The sequence below is a fragment of the Hypomesus nipponensis genome, chromosome 5 (genome assembly GCF_054491055.1).
Source record: "Hypomesus nipponensis isolate SF chromosome 5, ASM5449105v1, whole genome shotgun sequence".
Classification (NCBI taxonomy): domain Eukaryota; kingdom Metazoa; phylum Chordata; class Actinopteri; order Osmeriformes; family Osmeridae; genus Hypomesus; species Hypomesus nipponensis.
This window is the reverse complement of record NC_140365.1, coordinates 7,296,463-7,311,465: the sequence shown is the minus strand read 5'-3', so window position 1 is coordinate 7,311,465 and position 15,003 is coordinate 7,296,463. Positions and strand designations below refer to the sequence as shown.

At 44.3% G+C, this 15,003-nt stretch overlaps 1 protein-coding gene across 2 annotated transcripts; it reads right to left on the bottom strand.

Annotated features, from left to right (window-relative positions):
• Window positions 1-394: 394 nt before the first annotated feature.
• On the bottom strand, window positions 395-13,259 carry map6a (microtubule-associated protein 6a). 2 transcript variants are annotated; one of them, XM_084698655.1, is made up of 5 exons: window positions 12,274-13,259; window positions 5,837-6,053; window positions 5,262-5,476; window positions 1,982-2,092; window positions 395-547 (listed from the first exon to the last, which is right to left on the bottom strand). In XM_084698655.1, exons 1-5 carry the CDS (start codon window positions 12,990-12,992, stop codon window positions 397-399), a joined length of 1,413 nt encoding a protein of 470 aa, XP_084554781.1. In that variant the 5' UTR covers window positions 12,993-13,259; the 3' UTR covers window positions 395-396. The 2 variants fall into 2 exon arrangements, 1 of the variants encoding a protein (XP_084554781.1); XR_014755216.1 differs by lacking the exons at window positions 5,262-5,476; window positions 5,837-6,053; window positions 12,274-13,259 and adding exons at window positions 3,741-3,840; window positions 4,100-4,989 and having other exon boundaries at window positions 532-547.
• Between the last annotated feature and the right edge of the window lie 1,744 nt (window positions 13,260-15,003).

Below are 15,003 nucleotides of genomic sequence, written 5' to 3'. Positions count from 1 at the left end.
GTCATAATTGCCATTCATCAATACAAATAGAACACAAATTAGCATATCCGCAAGTTATCTATTTTTATTTGCACTTGTTTCATCTGTGTACAGTACTATCTTAATCTTTAAATAAGCACTTCATGGTGTGTTTGTGCGCGGCATTTCTAACATTAATGACAATAAAACATAACATTAAACTAAACGAATAGCACCTTTTCATTTGCATTTGATCAAACAGCAACGATCAACGCGTGCATCTTATATTAGTTTCTTACTCATTTACAGGAGCTCTCAATAGGCTTAAAACATTTCGCTAATACAACTCAGTTGAAAATGCAAGATATGTACAGTACAGGAACAGCAGTCTCTGTATCACGATGTGTCCCCCGCCCCCCCACCCCCCCGTGGGGAGATCTAGTCCGAGGACTTCACATCCGGGGCAAAATGCACGACCCCCCCGCTCCGGCGAGGCTCTGGGCGTTCCACCAGAGGTTCTGGTGGTTCTCCTCCAGCAGCACCGTAGGAATGATGATCACCGGGTCGGAGAACCTCGTCTGTAGGCTCTCTAGGAGGCAGCACACAGTTAAGATACAGAGGAAGGAGAGAAGACAAGAGAAGACAGAAGATGAGGCATCGCTGGACGGCGAGTGACAAAGCCATCGGGCTGAGCTGAGCACCCTGGGACCGCTCATGTCGGAGGGGGAGAATGTCAGACTGTTGGGTTGTACTGTGGGGGCGGTTTGCTCAGTCTGAGACAAAGCTCTGAAAGCTCCTGGGGGTTTACTGCTCTTGCTGCTTGTCGCAGACGTCACACTAAAAATAGCTCCAAGACTGTCTTGGTTGAATCAACTCATCACGTCCCAGATAATTCAAAGGGTAGCCGTGTTTTTTGTTTTGTTTCATCCTTGATGTTATCCGGCCAAAGAGGTGATTTCTGTAGATGTTTTTGGATTTCTATATTCAAAGGGGTTCATGTCTGTCAGCTAAAACAGCTTCTGAATCCCAATCAGCTGTGGTGCTGACAGCACAACGAGAGGCTCAGGGTGTTCAAGGTATAAAACACAAAAAAACATATACACTATGGCTCTGTAACTTAAAGATCACAAAAACATGTGCTTCTACAAACCCACTCAAACAGACATACCACACTGACATATGCCGCTACACAGATACTGTACAGTATGTTCAACGTATCATCAAAACTACCCCAAGGACAATACTAAAACACCCAGTTTGCTGGTCTCACGTTTACATACAGTAGAACATACATTAAAACATCATGTTACATCATGCTGATAAACAATGATAAACCAAAATTAAGATGAAGAACTTGGCGAATCTGTAAAATAGATTTATGGAATCATCCAACATAGCTTTTGGGTCTAAAACATAACAGCTAAGCTGAATAGCAATTGTTGATAGGCTTGTAACCATATCCATTTGATATAAAATCCAATGTTATATCAAATAATCCACACAGAATGCACAGTATTGAGTAATCAGCTTGTTCTATCATCATAGACTGGGCGATCTCAACTCATGTGTGAATACATTTCAGTCACGTTCACGCAGTCATGCAGTTTCTTTAGCCTTGACCTATTTCTTCTGACCAGGAGCAATGGATGCATTTTACAGCAGCTCATGGGGATTCCAAGATGGTTGCTGTAGTAGACACTCTACATGAGACAAACCCTGGGCCTCCTTAAGAGAGGAACCTTAAGGAAGCTTCCATGTAGGACGTGACAGCCAGCAGTCAGCCACCCCCATTCACTCCTCTGACAACTAGATCTAGTTTCCATATGGAAGAGAACCACCAAGGAGCCTATAGAACTCGAACTATGGTACTACCGAGAAACATCAGCGGCCGACCTCCAAAACCCCAAAAAGTGTCACTATCGGAAAAACAACAGCAAAAGAAACGTTAAATTTCATGAGCACATATGGATGGGAATGAGCGAAGGGTAGCGACTTGTTGTGGTCTGGGTGTGTTTCGGATTACCTGGAATTGGGTAGAGCACAGCCCCATAGGTGTTGCTTTAGAGTCTGCACCCAGCCAGTGTCACGGATTGGCTGACAGAGCTGTATGTAGTGGTACTGTTTTACCACAACCCTTCAAATGAATCAGAATGTCACTCATTAGCTAGATAGAACGACGCACAGTACATCCAAATTTGACAGTCCCTCCCAAGGCTGATGATACTACTGGATAAAACTTGGAATGATAAACCTAAGACATAGTAGTAGTGATATCAGAGAAGATATTGAAAAATCACAAAACTGTGATCCGCACAGAAAAACGTATTTGATAAATAAATATATTTCGGCCAAATAAATCAATTACGTCTTATTCTGGAATCAGGAATCTGTCCATCCTTTGACTTGAATATTGCAAATTAATTTGGTAAGATCCTGGAATATATTAGACACATGATGCAAAAAATAATATATTTCTCAGCTCTTACGACAATATGTTAGCCCTGAAAAGGATGCCAGAGCTCATGCCAGAATTAGCCACAATCTTTGAAAAGCGCTAAAGAAAACCGAACAGCAAAATTCTCTTCCATGTGGAGTCTTTCACTAAAACAGGACTTATCACAAAACCACCTTGTAACACTAGAAATACTTGAAAAACATATACCTCCAGTTCTCTCACATCCTCCATAACTTTTCAATCAAAGAACCAAGAGGACACCGCTTTTTCTGCTTTTGCATTTATTTGTAATATTTCAGTAAATACGAGCAAGCAGAGAGAATCACACGCACGTCACAGTAAAATATTTGGCCCAATACATAACTTTGTACCATACTCTCTAGTAATTTTTTTTACCCTAATGCTTGGAGAAATCATAGCAACCAGGTGTGTGTTGTACTCAACTCTTTATGTGTACGATCCCCTCTCCCACCTCAACTCTCACGTCTCCTGACCCCCTCTCCCTTGAGCTACGTGACAGAGAGCAACCCCCACCAACCAAAGGCTGCAAAACGTGAATGAGTTCGCCCTCCCCCTCCACGGGCACGTGCTCAGTCTGTCGTCGTCTTAACACACTCAAGACACCACAGAACATGGAGACAATACAGTCTGCCACTCAAAATGGAGGGGGGGAGGGGGGAGGGACGCAGGCTGGCACGACAGATGACAACAGACAAGGGTTGGTGGTAGGGGGTGGCCAGGACAAGACAGGCCCTGTACAAAGCACTCCTATTGTGGCCTGCCCCATCCCTGGAGACTGGGGCTGCTCTATTCCTACTGTACAGTAAACAGACTGGTGTAGCTTGCTGCACTACACCCAACACCGGGCCCTAATACTCGCTAAAATAGCATGAAATATACTGTGTATATACAAGGGGGTTTAACTTGATTAATTTGAACATAATCAGGTTCATCTTTATGATACATATTGTTTTAACTCCCTATTAATGATATCTAGTGGCAGAGGCAACATATACTGGAAAGTTTAACGATTGATCGAACCAAAGCTAAGATTGTTATAACATGAACAAAAACGGGACATTTACTGCTCTTAACGGGTATGCCAACACCTATTGGATGGCTCAGCAAAAAGGTATAGATTTTGCCTCCAGTACTTAATGTTGAACAGATAATCTCAGCTGAGTCAGTCAAAAACGGACTTACACACCTGGTTGGAAGGAGAGACCAGATCTGTTAGGCCAGAGTAAGACAGAAAGACAAAACCACATGCAGCCAGAAACAAAGATAACAGAGAGGAACATATCAAAATGAGCAGCTTTCAACTTACCATCAAATCACTGGGGTCATTTTTGGGGTATATTTCCATAAAGAGAGGTATTAGCAGAGGTAAATCATGCTTTGTTCATAAATTCAGAGCAAAAAAACAGCTGTTAAGTGGAAACAGTAAATAATTATAAATAGCACATTGTTAAAACCTTTACAAACAGTGTAGCTGTGTAATGGTAGCAGCTCTGGCTCTGGATGAGTGTCTGGAATCATGTTGTTTTCCCAACTGTTACGTCCATGGGGCAGTGTGTATGACAGAAAGCAAAGAAGTATGTGTGTGCGAATGTGTAAGATGTGTTCTCAATTAAACTTCTGGATGAGATGAAAAAAAGCTAAGAACCCACAATCAAATGTACCTACTGTGAGTCTATGAAATGTCCAAAGTGTCATTATAACTGCACGCTAGTACATTTGCTTTGGTGGAAGTTGACATTTGCGGTGTAAATGGCTGGTTCAGTAAACATAATTGCATTTGAATAACACACGTTTCCCTGGCAACAACCTGGTTGACTCCAAACAGACTTGTGTGATCTTAAACTCAACTCAATGAATGGAGATATAAAAATAGTTTTTACTGAATGAGTGTACACCTAGGTTGTTCTGATGGGTGATTCAAGTTCTAAACCACCTCAAAATAATCCATTATGCTCCTCCGAAGAGTGAGAGTTTACAGAACTGAGACATTGCATTCCAAAATGATAACAGAGTTTAGCAAAACATTGGTAATGGCATTGGATAACATACATAAAGTCCTATGTGCACTTTTGAGAAGAGAACAGCATTCCAGAGAGACCGAGCAGGCGCAAACCAAGCCATGGACCATACACTCTCCGGAAATCAAGCTTCGCATTTATCAAAGATTTTCAGACCATCAAGTTCAGTATCTTTGCATAAATTTGGCATGAACAGAAATCTAGTCCGGTGAACCAATTCCTTCATGGTCTTCATTTTCCCCAAAAATCCTTGATAAACTCAACCAAGCAATCTGTTCAGTTGACGGAAGTCAACCATACAGAACTGCTCGTCGGAGGGCCCATGCAAGACAACAGCTTGCCATCCATTAGCTAACCAGGCAGCCGGTAGCCATGGCAACCTTGCGATGAAGACTGAGTGGGGGGTGGGGTGGCGTCGAGGAGCAGAGGGAGAGGATGTACACGCCCCCTCGTTACTACGGTGATTACATGTAATGTGAGGCGGAAAGCAGTGACATGTCATGTCCAACCCTCACATAGTACTGCACTGCTACAAACTTGGCCAACAGACAGGAGAGAGAGGAAAGAGAGGAGGAGAAAGAAAGAAGGGAAATAATGAGAAAAGAGAGAGAGACAAAAGAGAAACAGAGAGAGAAAGAGAGAGGGAGTGAGAGAGACAAAGAGAGAAAGAGTGAAAGAGAGTGAGAAAGAGAACATACAAGGGGATGAGAACCCTCAAATGAATTTTGCAGCCTTTGTTTTCGTCCCCCCCCCCCCCCCCCCCCAAAAAAAAAGAAAAAAAAGTAGAAGTAGTGCTAAATGATTTTTACTCTTTTGCCTCAGCCAGTTTGTTGTTCATCTCTTTACTTTTCTCCTTGTCCCCCACCGCGGCCCTGGAATCTGCCTGGTTCTCTGAGGTCTTCGTCTTGGTGCCCCTCAGGGCCACACTCTGCTTGTCTCTGGCCTTCTTCAGAGGTTTGCCCTGGGTGGCCGACGGGGTGGCCGCCTTTTTGGGTTTGGAGCGGGGGACAGTAGCTCTGTCAGCCTGGGAAGTAGGAGATGGAGGAAACCTTCACTGGTCATTCTTCATTGATACACCCGTTAGGGATGGATAACTTAAATTAGACCTCCACCAGTTGGATACTCATCCTTATATATACTAGCTATCAGCTTCAGTTAGGTGATATTTTAAAAACCACGCACCCTGTAACATCCATGAAGTTATCATGAGGATAAAGGAGTTGACCTCTACAGGACCTCCACATGACTTAGACAAACAGTGGGAGGGGGACACACAGCGTGGCAGTGCTGTGGGGGTGAGCTTCAGCGTTTGACATCCACAGGATCCCAAATCCTAGCTTTCGAAATGACAAGGCTTGTACTGAGATGGTACACATGCTCTCACCTTAGTGTGGTCCAGGTAGGGTTCACTGTACAGGCTCCGTATCCTCCTGCGGTCCACCACCTTGTTGTCAGTGGGCAGTATCTTGGCCGCCTGCTCTCCCCTGAAGGAGGAGCTGTAACTGGTCTTCGGGTCTGTCCTCTCGTGAGGGGGCAGGTACTGGGACTGACCCCTGAACAACTTCACAGGCTTCACATCCTTGTAGGCCTTGAACTCATTCCTGAATGGGGAAGAACACAGTGGCACACGGTTAGAGACCAGACAATGGCTCGGGGCGTTCACAGGACAGAGTTTTCTATCACTCTGTTTATGTCGGAGTCCTATGCAGTGAATTGTGTTTGTTCATGGAAAATACTCTTATTGGAGTGGCTGGAGGTTTACTCCCAGCAGAGGTAAGGTCTGTGAGAGAGCTGGTCGCTGTACTTGTAGCTCAGCTGTTTACTGTAATACGGACACAGCAGTTCTGGAGAAGGTCACCTCTGTGGTTTTGATACAAGGCAAGCTAACCTGCAGCACGGGTAGGCTAAGAGCCAAGCTCTGGCCTTTCACTGTGTTAGCTAAGAGCAATTCATAACAACAGGAGAAATTGTACTATGTTCAGTGCAGGGTAAGAATTTGTCGAATTACTCAACGCCATTCAACTATTTGTATTAGTTACTTTCCCAGAATTCCATCCTTCAATGAATAATTACACCTGTAATTATTCTGTATTCTCAATGTTCTGTACAAAACTCTATGCCATACAGAAGCATGCATTTCTATCCTTTCCATATCCGTGGTTACTGCTGCCAAGAAGACTGACCTAAAATAAGAAAGAATGACTCCATCCCTGGCCCACACCCAGTCCCTCGACAAGGACAAACTACCTGTCAAGCCTCCATATGACCCTCCTCCCCCCCACACACACAAAAACACACACACACAAGCAGCCCCCTCCCTTTCCCCCACCCCAAACAACACCATACATTTCCTACCAGCCACAGCTAAACCCCTGCATCAGCCAGCCTACAGACGGCACACAGTGTGAGAGCAGTGGTCCCTGTGTGCACTGGGCCTGTGCAGGAAGGGGCGTATTGATTAGATAACACTATTACTGCCCGGGGATAGAGGAGTGTTCCCAGGAAGGCTATAGCACTACAGGCCCATTAAAACAATTTGTCTACTGGTCAAGATCATATTATTGAACATTAAATCCATTACAATCAACCCATGAAAATCTATAGTGAGCTGGCGGGAAGGGTGGAAACTGTGGAGAGTGTTAGGTAACACACTGTGCTGTTTGTAGAAAAAATGAGGCCTTGGTCTGAGTTGTGTCATTTGAACATGACCAGAGTTTAAATTAGATGCTAGCTTTTGTTGGTTCTGTTCTAGTTTACTTCACAGCGTGTGACAGTTTGGATTCCAACCTCAAAGATTCTCTTGTAGTAGGTTGTCATGGGACTGCATGTGGGAAGGAGAGAAAGCAGAACAGAATGTGTGGCTGTGAGGAAAAGAGTAACACATCTAGATTCTCTGATTTTCACACCATGGAGCAGCCATCTGCGGTTCTGTCATTGACTTACCAACTTAGCAAGTTCTCATTAAGTAATAATATTGTCTTTGGGTGTGATTACGTGAGGAATATATCAAAGGGATCAATATGATGAACATAGTAAATCCATGACGATATAGTAGCTGTCACAGCCCCAGGCCTCAGATGGATGGAAGAAAATAATAGTAAAGAAAACTTTTTTATCGCAATGTCAGGGTCTTCATCTGCCATTTCATGACATTTAGTATTAATGGTATGGTTGACATTTGCATCATGGCATTTAAGACTTTTAATTGCGTTCAAAAATAGACGAATACCCTACATATATACTGTGTAGCTCACTTCAGCTTCATCAATAAAACTGAATAACCCATCAACTTTTAAAGTTTGCTCAATTTGTCTGATAACCGATTAAAACAAATTCTGTTTCCAGTCCAACCAAGCATGTTTTCTCCCAGGAAAGGAGGGTGTGAGAGGCCGGCGATTGGTGTCAGGATGTGTGGAGGCAGACATGAGGTGGAGCGGAAGTTGGATGGAGGTTAGAACACCACAGAGCTGTTACGCAAGACAGAGCTAAAGTCCACACTTAATGCTTGAGCTGGGGGGCAAGGGGCAGTACAAGGACAGCCTCATACAATGTCCAAGGCCATGGGCACTGAGTGCTTTCTGGAGGTGCCTGTGTGTGTTTATGTGTGTGTGTGTGGGTGTACACGGTACATTGCTGGTGGTCATGCGCATATGACTGTAAACAATAAGGCCAGTGTCTCTCAGGTCAGTGTTGTGCTTGGTACGAACGGACTGATGTGTCACTTTAAAAAGCACACACGAGTTTTGCGACAACAACAAAAAACAAAACAACAACCCTTCCTCTTCCTCTTGTAGCACTTTTGAAGTTGGGGGCAAAGAAAAAACACTTTCCGGACATTTGTGCAGCAGTGTCTTTTGACGAGGCCTGGCCAAGAGGCTGAGCGTGTTGCTGAGGGTCTTGCTGTGTGTTCCAGTCTGTCAGGAAGAGGCCGTCCCTGCTGACCCTGTGGGTACAGACGGCCTGTGGGGTGCACAGCTCTGTCACCGTGACAACACACTGGCACTGACGAGGGGTGGTCGTGCCAGGATGCAACACTGCTGAGCTACACGTCACCCCTCTCTAGCATGGCACAACCAAGACCCGGCCAAGACCCAACCTGGCAGGCTTCTTCACTTACAGAGGGCAGAGATTGACATAAGGGCATGAACACAGCACATCGACAACATCACGTCAACAGAGATTAGGGCAGACATTCAATGGCAACTTTAACAGTATCTTGGTCTTATTCTATTACATTTTACAAGTTACTTTTTTCAACATATTTGTTTGGATTAACTGCAATAGGACTGAATGTAAGAACGTACAACAAGAAAACTACCTTAAGTATATTTCCGTTGTTCAGTGCCTTTTCACTCATATTTCGACAGTACTACTATTATAATCGCAAGAACTAATCTTAGCTATTGTAACACCAAACCCATTGATCTTTGATAGTGAATAGTAAGTGACAGTCCGACAAAAAAAATCATTAAATCAAGCTTGAACAAGTGACTCAGCAGAATATGCACAGAATAACTAAAAAGAGTCTAAGGACAACATGCCCAGAATATCTCACAGGAAATAAGATACGTTCCAAACGATCATTCGATACCTGTACCGTCCTAGTAAAATCAATGATCATTCTATACCACACACAGCTCTCATCTACAGACCACGACTGGACCGGCACACGTATCGTTTTGATACATGGGGATTGAAAGCGAATCAATCCCAGTGTACGGGGCCTGGGTTCTTCTGACTCTGCTGCTCGGACTGTGTCAGCTATGTAGCTAGGCCACGGATGATATCTGATCGATACTCACTCCTCCCTCAGGGCTCTGCTCGACTGGGTCTCTCTCTCCCGTCTGACAGTGTCTCTGACTTGTAGAGACAGTTAAAAGGCGACACTAAGGCACAACTTCTCCCCCGTGTCATCTCCACCGAGGGTGGGTGGAGATTTATAAACACTTGGAGGAGTTTCAGTCATACGCCTATTATGATTGAAGGCTGGATAATGTCCTGTACAATACTGACCTTTTTCAGACTTCGGAAGAGAGCAACCTACAATAGAGACACAGGGACTATTAAACGTTGTAATCCGGAGATTAAACCTGTATCCCTGACAACCCCTCTTGTGTTTGTTGAGTGTCTCTGGGCTGATCCTCACCTCCTACACCTGCAGGGCTAAAGCAGCCTGTCTCAGTGTAATAGGAGGAGAGTCGGGAATTGAGCAGCATGCTCTGTCTCCATCCATCCCTCCTGCGATCCCTCCCTCCATCGCTGAAAGTAGGACCTCAACAGGACTCCTGCCTGCGTGGCTTGTGGCTGGAAAAGCCGTTTTTTACAGGCCTCCTAAGAGGATCATTTTAAAAATCCACTCAAATCTGCTGGCTTCTTTACAACGTGTCAGCCACTGCGGCTGCTGCCTGCTCACAAGACTTACACCACTGGTACAGTATTCAGCAGGCAGGGATAAACTCTGAATGAAAAAAACTAAAAAACGTATCTAATGATTGTCTGAACACCCTGTTTGGCAGAGTGCAGAGGTCCCCATGGTTCAAGCACTGACAGCTGTCTCTCAAAACAAGAGAAAGAGAGAGAGAGAGAGAGAGAGAGAGAGAGAGAGAGAGAGAGAGAGAGAGAGAGAGAGAGAGAGAGAGAGAGAGAGAGAGAGAGAGAGAGAGAGAGAGAGAGAGAGAGAGAGAGAGCTGAGAAGAGATCCAAGGTGGGTGTATGATGAATGGGAGAACACAGCATCTACAGTCTTGAGTCCAGATAGAACGTGTGAAATTTTGTGGCATTAAAAAGTCAAGCCGTGGTGCAAATTCATCCCTGTGGGTATAGAAAAAACGACACTACCCTTGTCCCTCGAAGCACTGAAACAACCCTCATCATTCTAATGGGTTTATTACACATTATGCAATATGAACGATGAAGCAATTCCCTTGGATATTCAGCATTTGAATATCTCAAATAGGATCTTCACGATAGAAGGGATAACAGACAATTAGATGAAGCAATCGACGGCTGACTGAGCATGGTCTGATTTTCTTGTTAGGAAAAAGGATGTGTGATAGCATTTAACAAAAGCTAGGTAGCAGCCGGTTAGGCCTTGCCTTGGGACGTTTCTCAAGCACAAGTGCCATTTGAAGTGTAAACATACAGAAGAGCTAATCTGCAAGGCTGCAAGGCCAGATCCCTCTGTTGGATAACAGCAGGACACTTCCCACGTCCTCATTAGGCTGATATTACTAACACTGTGGTACGCTTTGATTGTAGCTGAGAATGGAGATACCTATTGACCCCTGCTTTCACCTTTTTTCATGCACAAAGGAAGTGCAGGGTGGACATTTTGTCTGAATCCTAAAGAAATGGTGTTCATGGATGTTTTGGGGGTTGAGCTGCCTGGTCACATCATTGGTTGCGGTGTACATTATTTTCAAAATCGGCAAGATTTTGCAGAGAATTCTTCTGCTAAATATTGTTGATAGCAGGGTATTCTTTCATAGAGTCTTGAACAATCTCTCCTAACTGAGATATCATCCATTTCAGGGAGTTGAGAAACAGTAAGCAATCAGGATGTGGTTCATCCCTTCAAAACCAAAAAACAACTCAAACAATTCTAGACAATGAAGAGCAGAAAGGTGCAGTACGTGGACCCTTGCTGAAATCGATTGGAAGGTTATTACACGGTAAAATGCAACATAAACAATAAAAGCCTTTCTCTGAAACTTAATATCGACAGTAACTAACCGCAGTATAATATAAACACGTACAAGGGCGACCAATACCTGCAGAGCACCGTGTGATACCTCGTTTAATAGCACCCACATACCTCGGGCATGTGTGTGTCTGTATCTACGGCATGTGATTACACAAAGGTTTGTGCATGAGTGTGTCTGCTGTTCAAACATGAACCTACAGCTGACCTGCTTTCTCTCTCAGAAGGCATAAAGTGAACTGCCGCTTGTCCCAACGCAGTCATTTCCTGCCACGCGGGGAGGTCTGAGCCCTGGGCTGACCCCTCTGGTGAACATCTGCCAGACCGGTGACTCTCACATCTCACAAACACTCGTCTGTCACGTGAACTCATTCAAGTTCAGCCTATTTTCAGACTTTTGGTCTAGGAGGTGTCAATTAAAGCAATCATAATATTCAACAGTACAAATACAGGAGCTATAAAGCAATGTTTGTGAGATATCCCTCCGGTATGACTCGTTGTACACTGTCACGATGGCTGAATTGAACTCAGCGATGTCATGGTAGTGGTGTTAAACAATAGCAAACTCCCTGACTGTTGTATTGTCCTTTGGAATCGTGACAGAGCGGGGCACATGCAGACATCTACTCTCGATTCTAATGGATGTGGCAGTGAACTCCTTACATGCGTGAGATTTCGAACACGGAGCATAACAATACCAACTCCTCTGTCCAAGTCTTCTCCTCTCTATTTCTGAGCCTCCAACTGCCCAAGTGCTGGTAGATTGCCAAAGTCATGCTCTCTGTGCTAGGCTGATAGATGGCCAGACTGCACCTTCTGTCATGCTCACATAGCAGAACACAATATTATACTTGCATCAAACGTTGAACTATGATTCTATCTCAGCTCTATTATGGGTTACACCTGGTGGATATACCTGCTTCAGAGATGGTAATACCTACAGTATGTGTATGCATGACAGATCAGAAAACCATTTCATCTCCATGCACAGTACACCACCCAACCCAGAGCCCTGCACACAACTCTTTATCAAGGTGAACTAAAACAAGCCACCAAAATTGACGAACAAGTCTACTTTGTGGACTTGTGGTTTGTTGCTAGGTAACATTTATGCTGCCTACCTATATGAGCTGCCGGATGTCACTTCCTCTTTTATCTGCTGGTTGAGGGCATCGACTGCCGCCCTCCCTTTGCCCTCTGCCGCAAAATCTCCGTGTTGTCCCTCCACTTTGATAATCACTTTCTTTTCGACAGCATTCTCCACTTTCTTAGTTGCCTTCTTTTTCCTCTCCCCATGCACAATGTCTTTCTCTTGAACCTTGTCAGCAATTTCACTTTTCTCTACACCACTGTCCACTTCTGCGTGCACGTGAGAGTGTTTCGATCTATCTGGTGCTCCAACAGATGGACTGGGTTTGGGAATCCATGGATGGTCACCGCGTTTCTGGATGGGCCATGGCTTGTAATCTTTCTGATATTGTGTCTCAGTGTTAAAAGGTGTCTCGGGGCCGTGGTATTCATTTTTAGGTTTACAGCTAGGCTCAGGGCGAACTCTCCAGTGCTTATAGTCTTGGCGCATGACAGAGCTACATGCGCGCTCCTCGGGCGCAGTAGAACCCGTGGCCGGCTGGGCACGGGTAGGTTGTGTTTCTATGGCGACAGCGCTTGCCCGTGCCTGGGGATGCATCTGTTTCTTATGGTATGGCTGCAGTTGAAGATGCTGCATCTCCGAGACATCCGTGTATTTGGTAAAAACCAATGGCACCGCAATGTCAGCTTTGTCCAGCTGATTCCAAAAGCGGGCCATACAGCACGCCCTGGTGATGCAGGGCCACGCCATGACAGCGGCTCGACCTCAGGTCTGACGCGCGATGCAGCTGTTCCTTACCCCAGAGATCCCGATAGGAGAACGTCTGATACTACTCTGGTCTCACCGCGAACCAGAATCCTCATATGAGGGAAATGTCCGTGTAGCTTAGAATTCTCAAATATAAATCAAAAACAGTAAATCAATCCATGTTATACTTAAAAATAAGCGCGTTAGGTCTACAGTTAATTGGGATTACGCCCTAAAAACGATCTTCCTTCGGATGTCTTGCCTTTTGCCTTTCACTCTGCTACGTCCGTTCTGTCCCGTCATGCATATTTACACTCCGATAGGGCACTGCAAAGAAAAACGGCCCCGCCCTCTCGTTCAGCATCCACAAGCGGATGCTGAGAATTGGTCCAGAGAAACATCACCTGGCCTCCTCCATCATCACGCAGCGTCTGCAGAGGGAGGGGCGTTTCGACGCTCCACGTCTCTATTCAGTCGCAGTTTTTCCTTATTATTTCAAAGGAAGGATGACGTTCCTATGTAGGCCCACTGCATCATGTACTGCAACATTTCTATTCGTTTAGAATTGAAACGGAAACTTTGCAAACAATAATAAGGGTTTGCAAGTGCCATGTGAGCGAAATTGCATACATATTAAATGTGTATTATTTTGATTTACATGGCAATTTCACATTCGTTTTACGAAGAAGTCATTCATAATTGTGCAGGATGTTGCCAACTGCAGGAGGTGGCCCTTGTGATTAGGCCCAAAGGTCTTGTTAAAAATTGACAGATGGCCTCAGTTCTATAGCTGGTCGAGATAAATAATGCCAACTCATTTCGACGTACTTCAGCCAGCATGTGTCCTTTTTGTTAACATGGTGTTAACAACATAAACCAAATTAAGTGTAACTCTCTACTATGTCAAATTTAAATATATTTTCCAGTTTGGACACTGGCCAATTATTTGATGTTATACCTGGACAAAAACATCTTCTCTCTCTCGTTTGATGTTAATTTGATATAATATCTGGACAAAATGACAGCCTTCTGGACACATGCCATTCATTTTTTACTATATCTGGACAAAATTACAGCCTTCTGTACACTGGACATTCATTTGAACTTGTACCTGGTCAAGAAAAGTCAAGATTGCTTGCATTTTTTCAAATCCCTATGAATGCAGATTATTTATGAGTCCTTTGTTCACAGTTAACAAGTACGTTGGGCGGTAGCATAGGTGCTGCTTTTTTAAACAGATGTGAGACAGTCAGTCAAAATCAATAGCAGACTGACTGTACAGGACTGTCTACAGTAAAGTCAACACAAAAATGACTTGGACATTACCCGTTTAGTTCAAATATTCTTAAATGAATATTAGCTGTTCAGATTTCATGTTAAAGTAAAGGTTGTGGCAGCTGCAGATAGGTTAAGTTAAGTCAAATGCAATAGAGCTTGAGAAATTAAAGCTTTTTTTTTTTTTTTTTTCAAAGATGATTGTGATAAGATGTGTTGTTGACTTTGGACCCACTTTGCTCAATCCTTCCTGGGTGTCAGTTCCCGTCGTTGGCTGCCTGTCACAGTGGTCGGTTCTACTGCTCTCTCTCTTTCTCTACCCACCATGAAGATCGAATTTGCCCCAAAAGATGTGCCCCTTAACCGGAGACTGCAGACAGCTTCTGTGGCGCAATGGGTCTTCTCCTTTATCCTTCTGGGTAAGTATCCTGGTGTGTATATTGGAGCTGTGGGTGTGTGTGTGTGTGTGTACCACATGGACTTTGCATCTGAGAGCGTGCAGCAGGTGTCTCCTTAGCCCCCCAGCCTTACTGTACCAAATAGGGAAGCAAGATTTCATGTCAGTTTGCTCAAGGAGTTGCTCATTTTGAGAGGAGATATGTGTGTTTGACCAACTGACCTCTGAACACTTGGGAGTAAGTCTTAGGGAGCAAGTGTGGTGCATACATCATTAATTCTGTTTAGACGAGAAGTAATGTCAAGTATGGTTTACACAGTAGAACATGCATGCATGGACTGC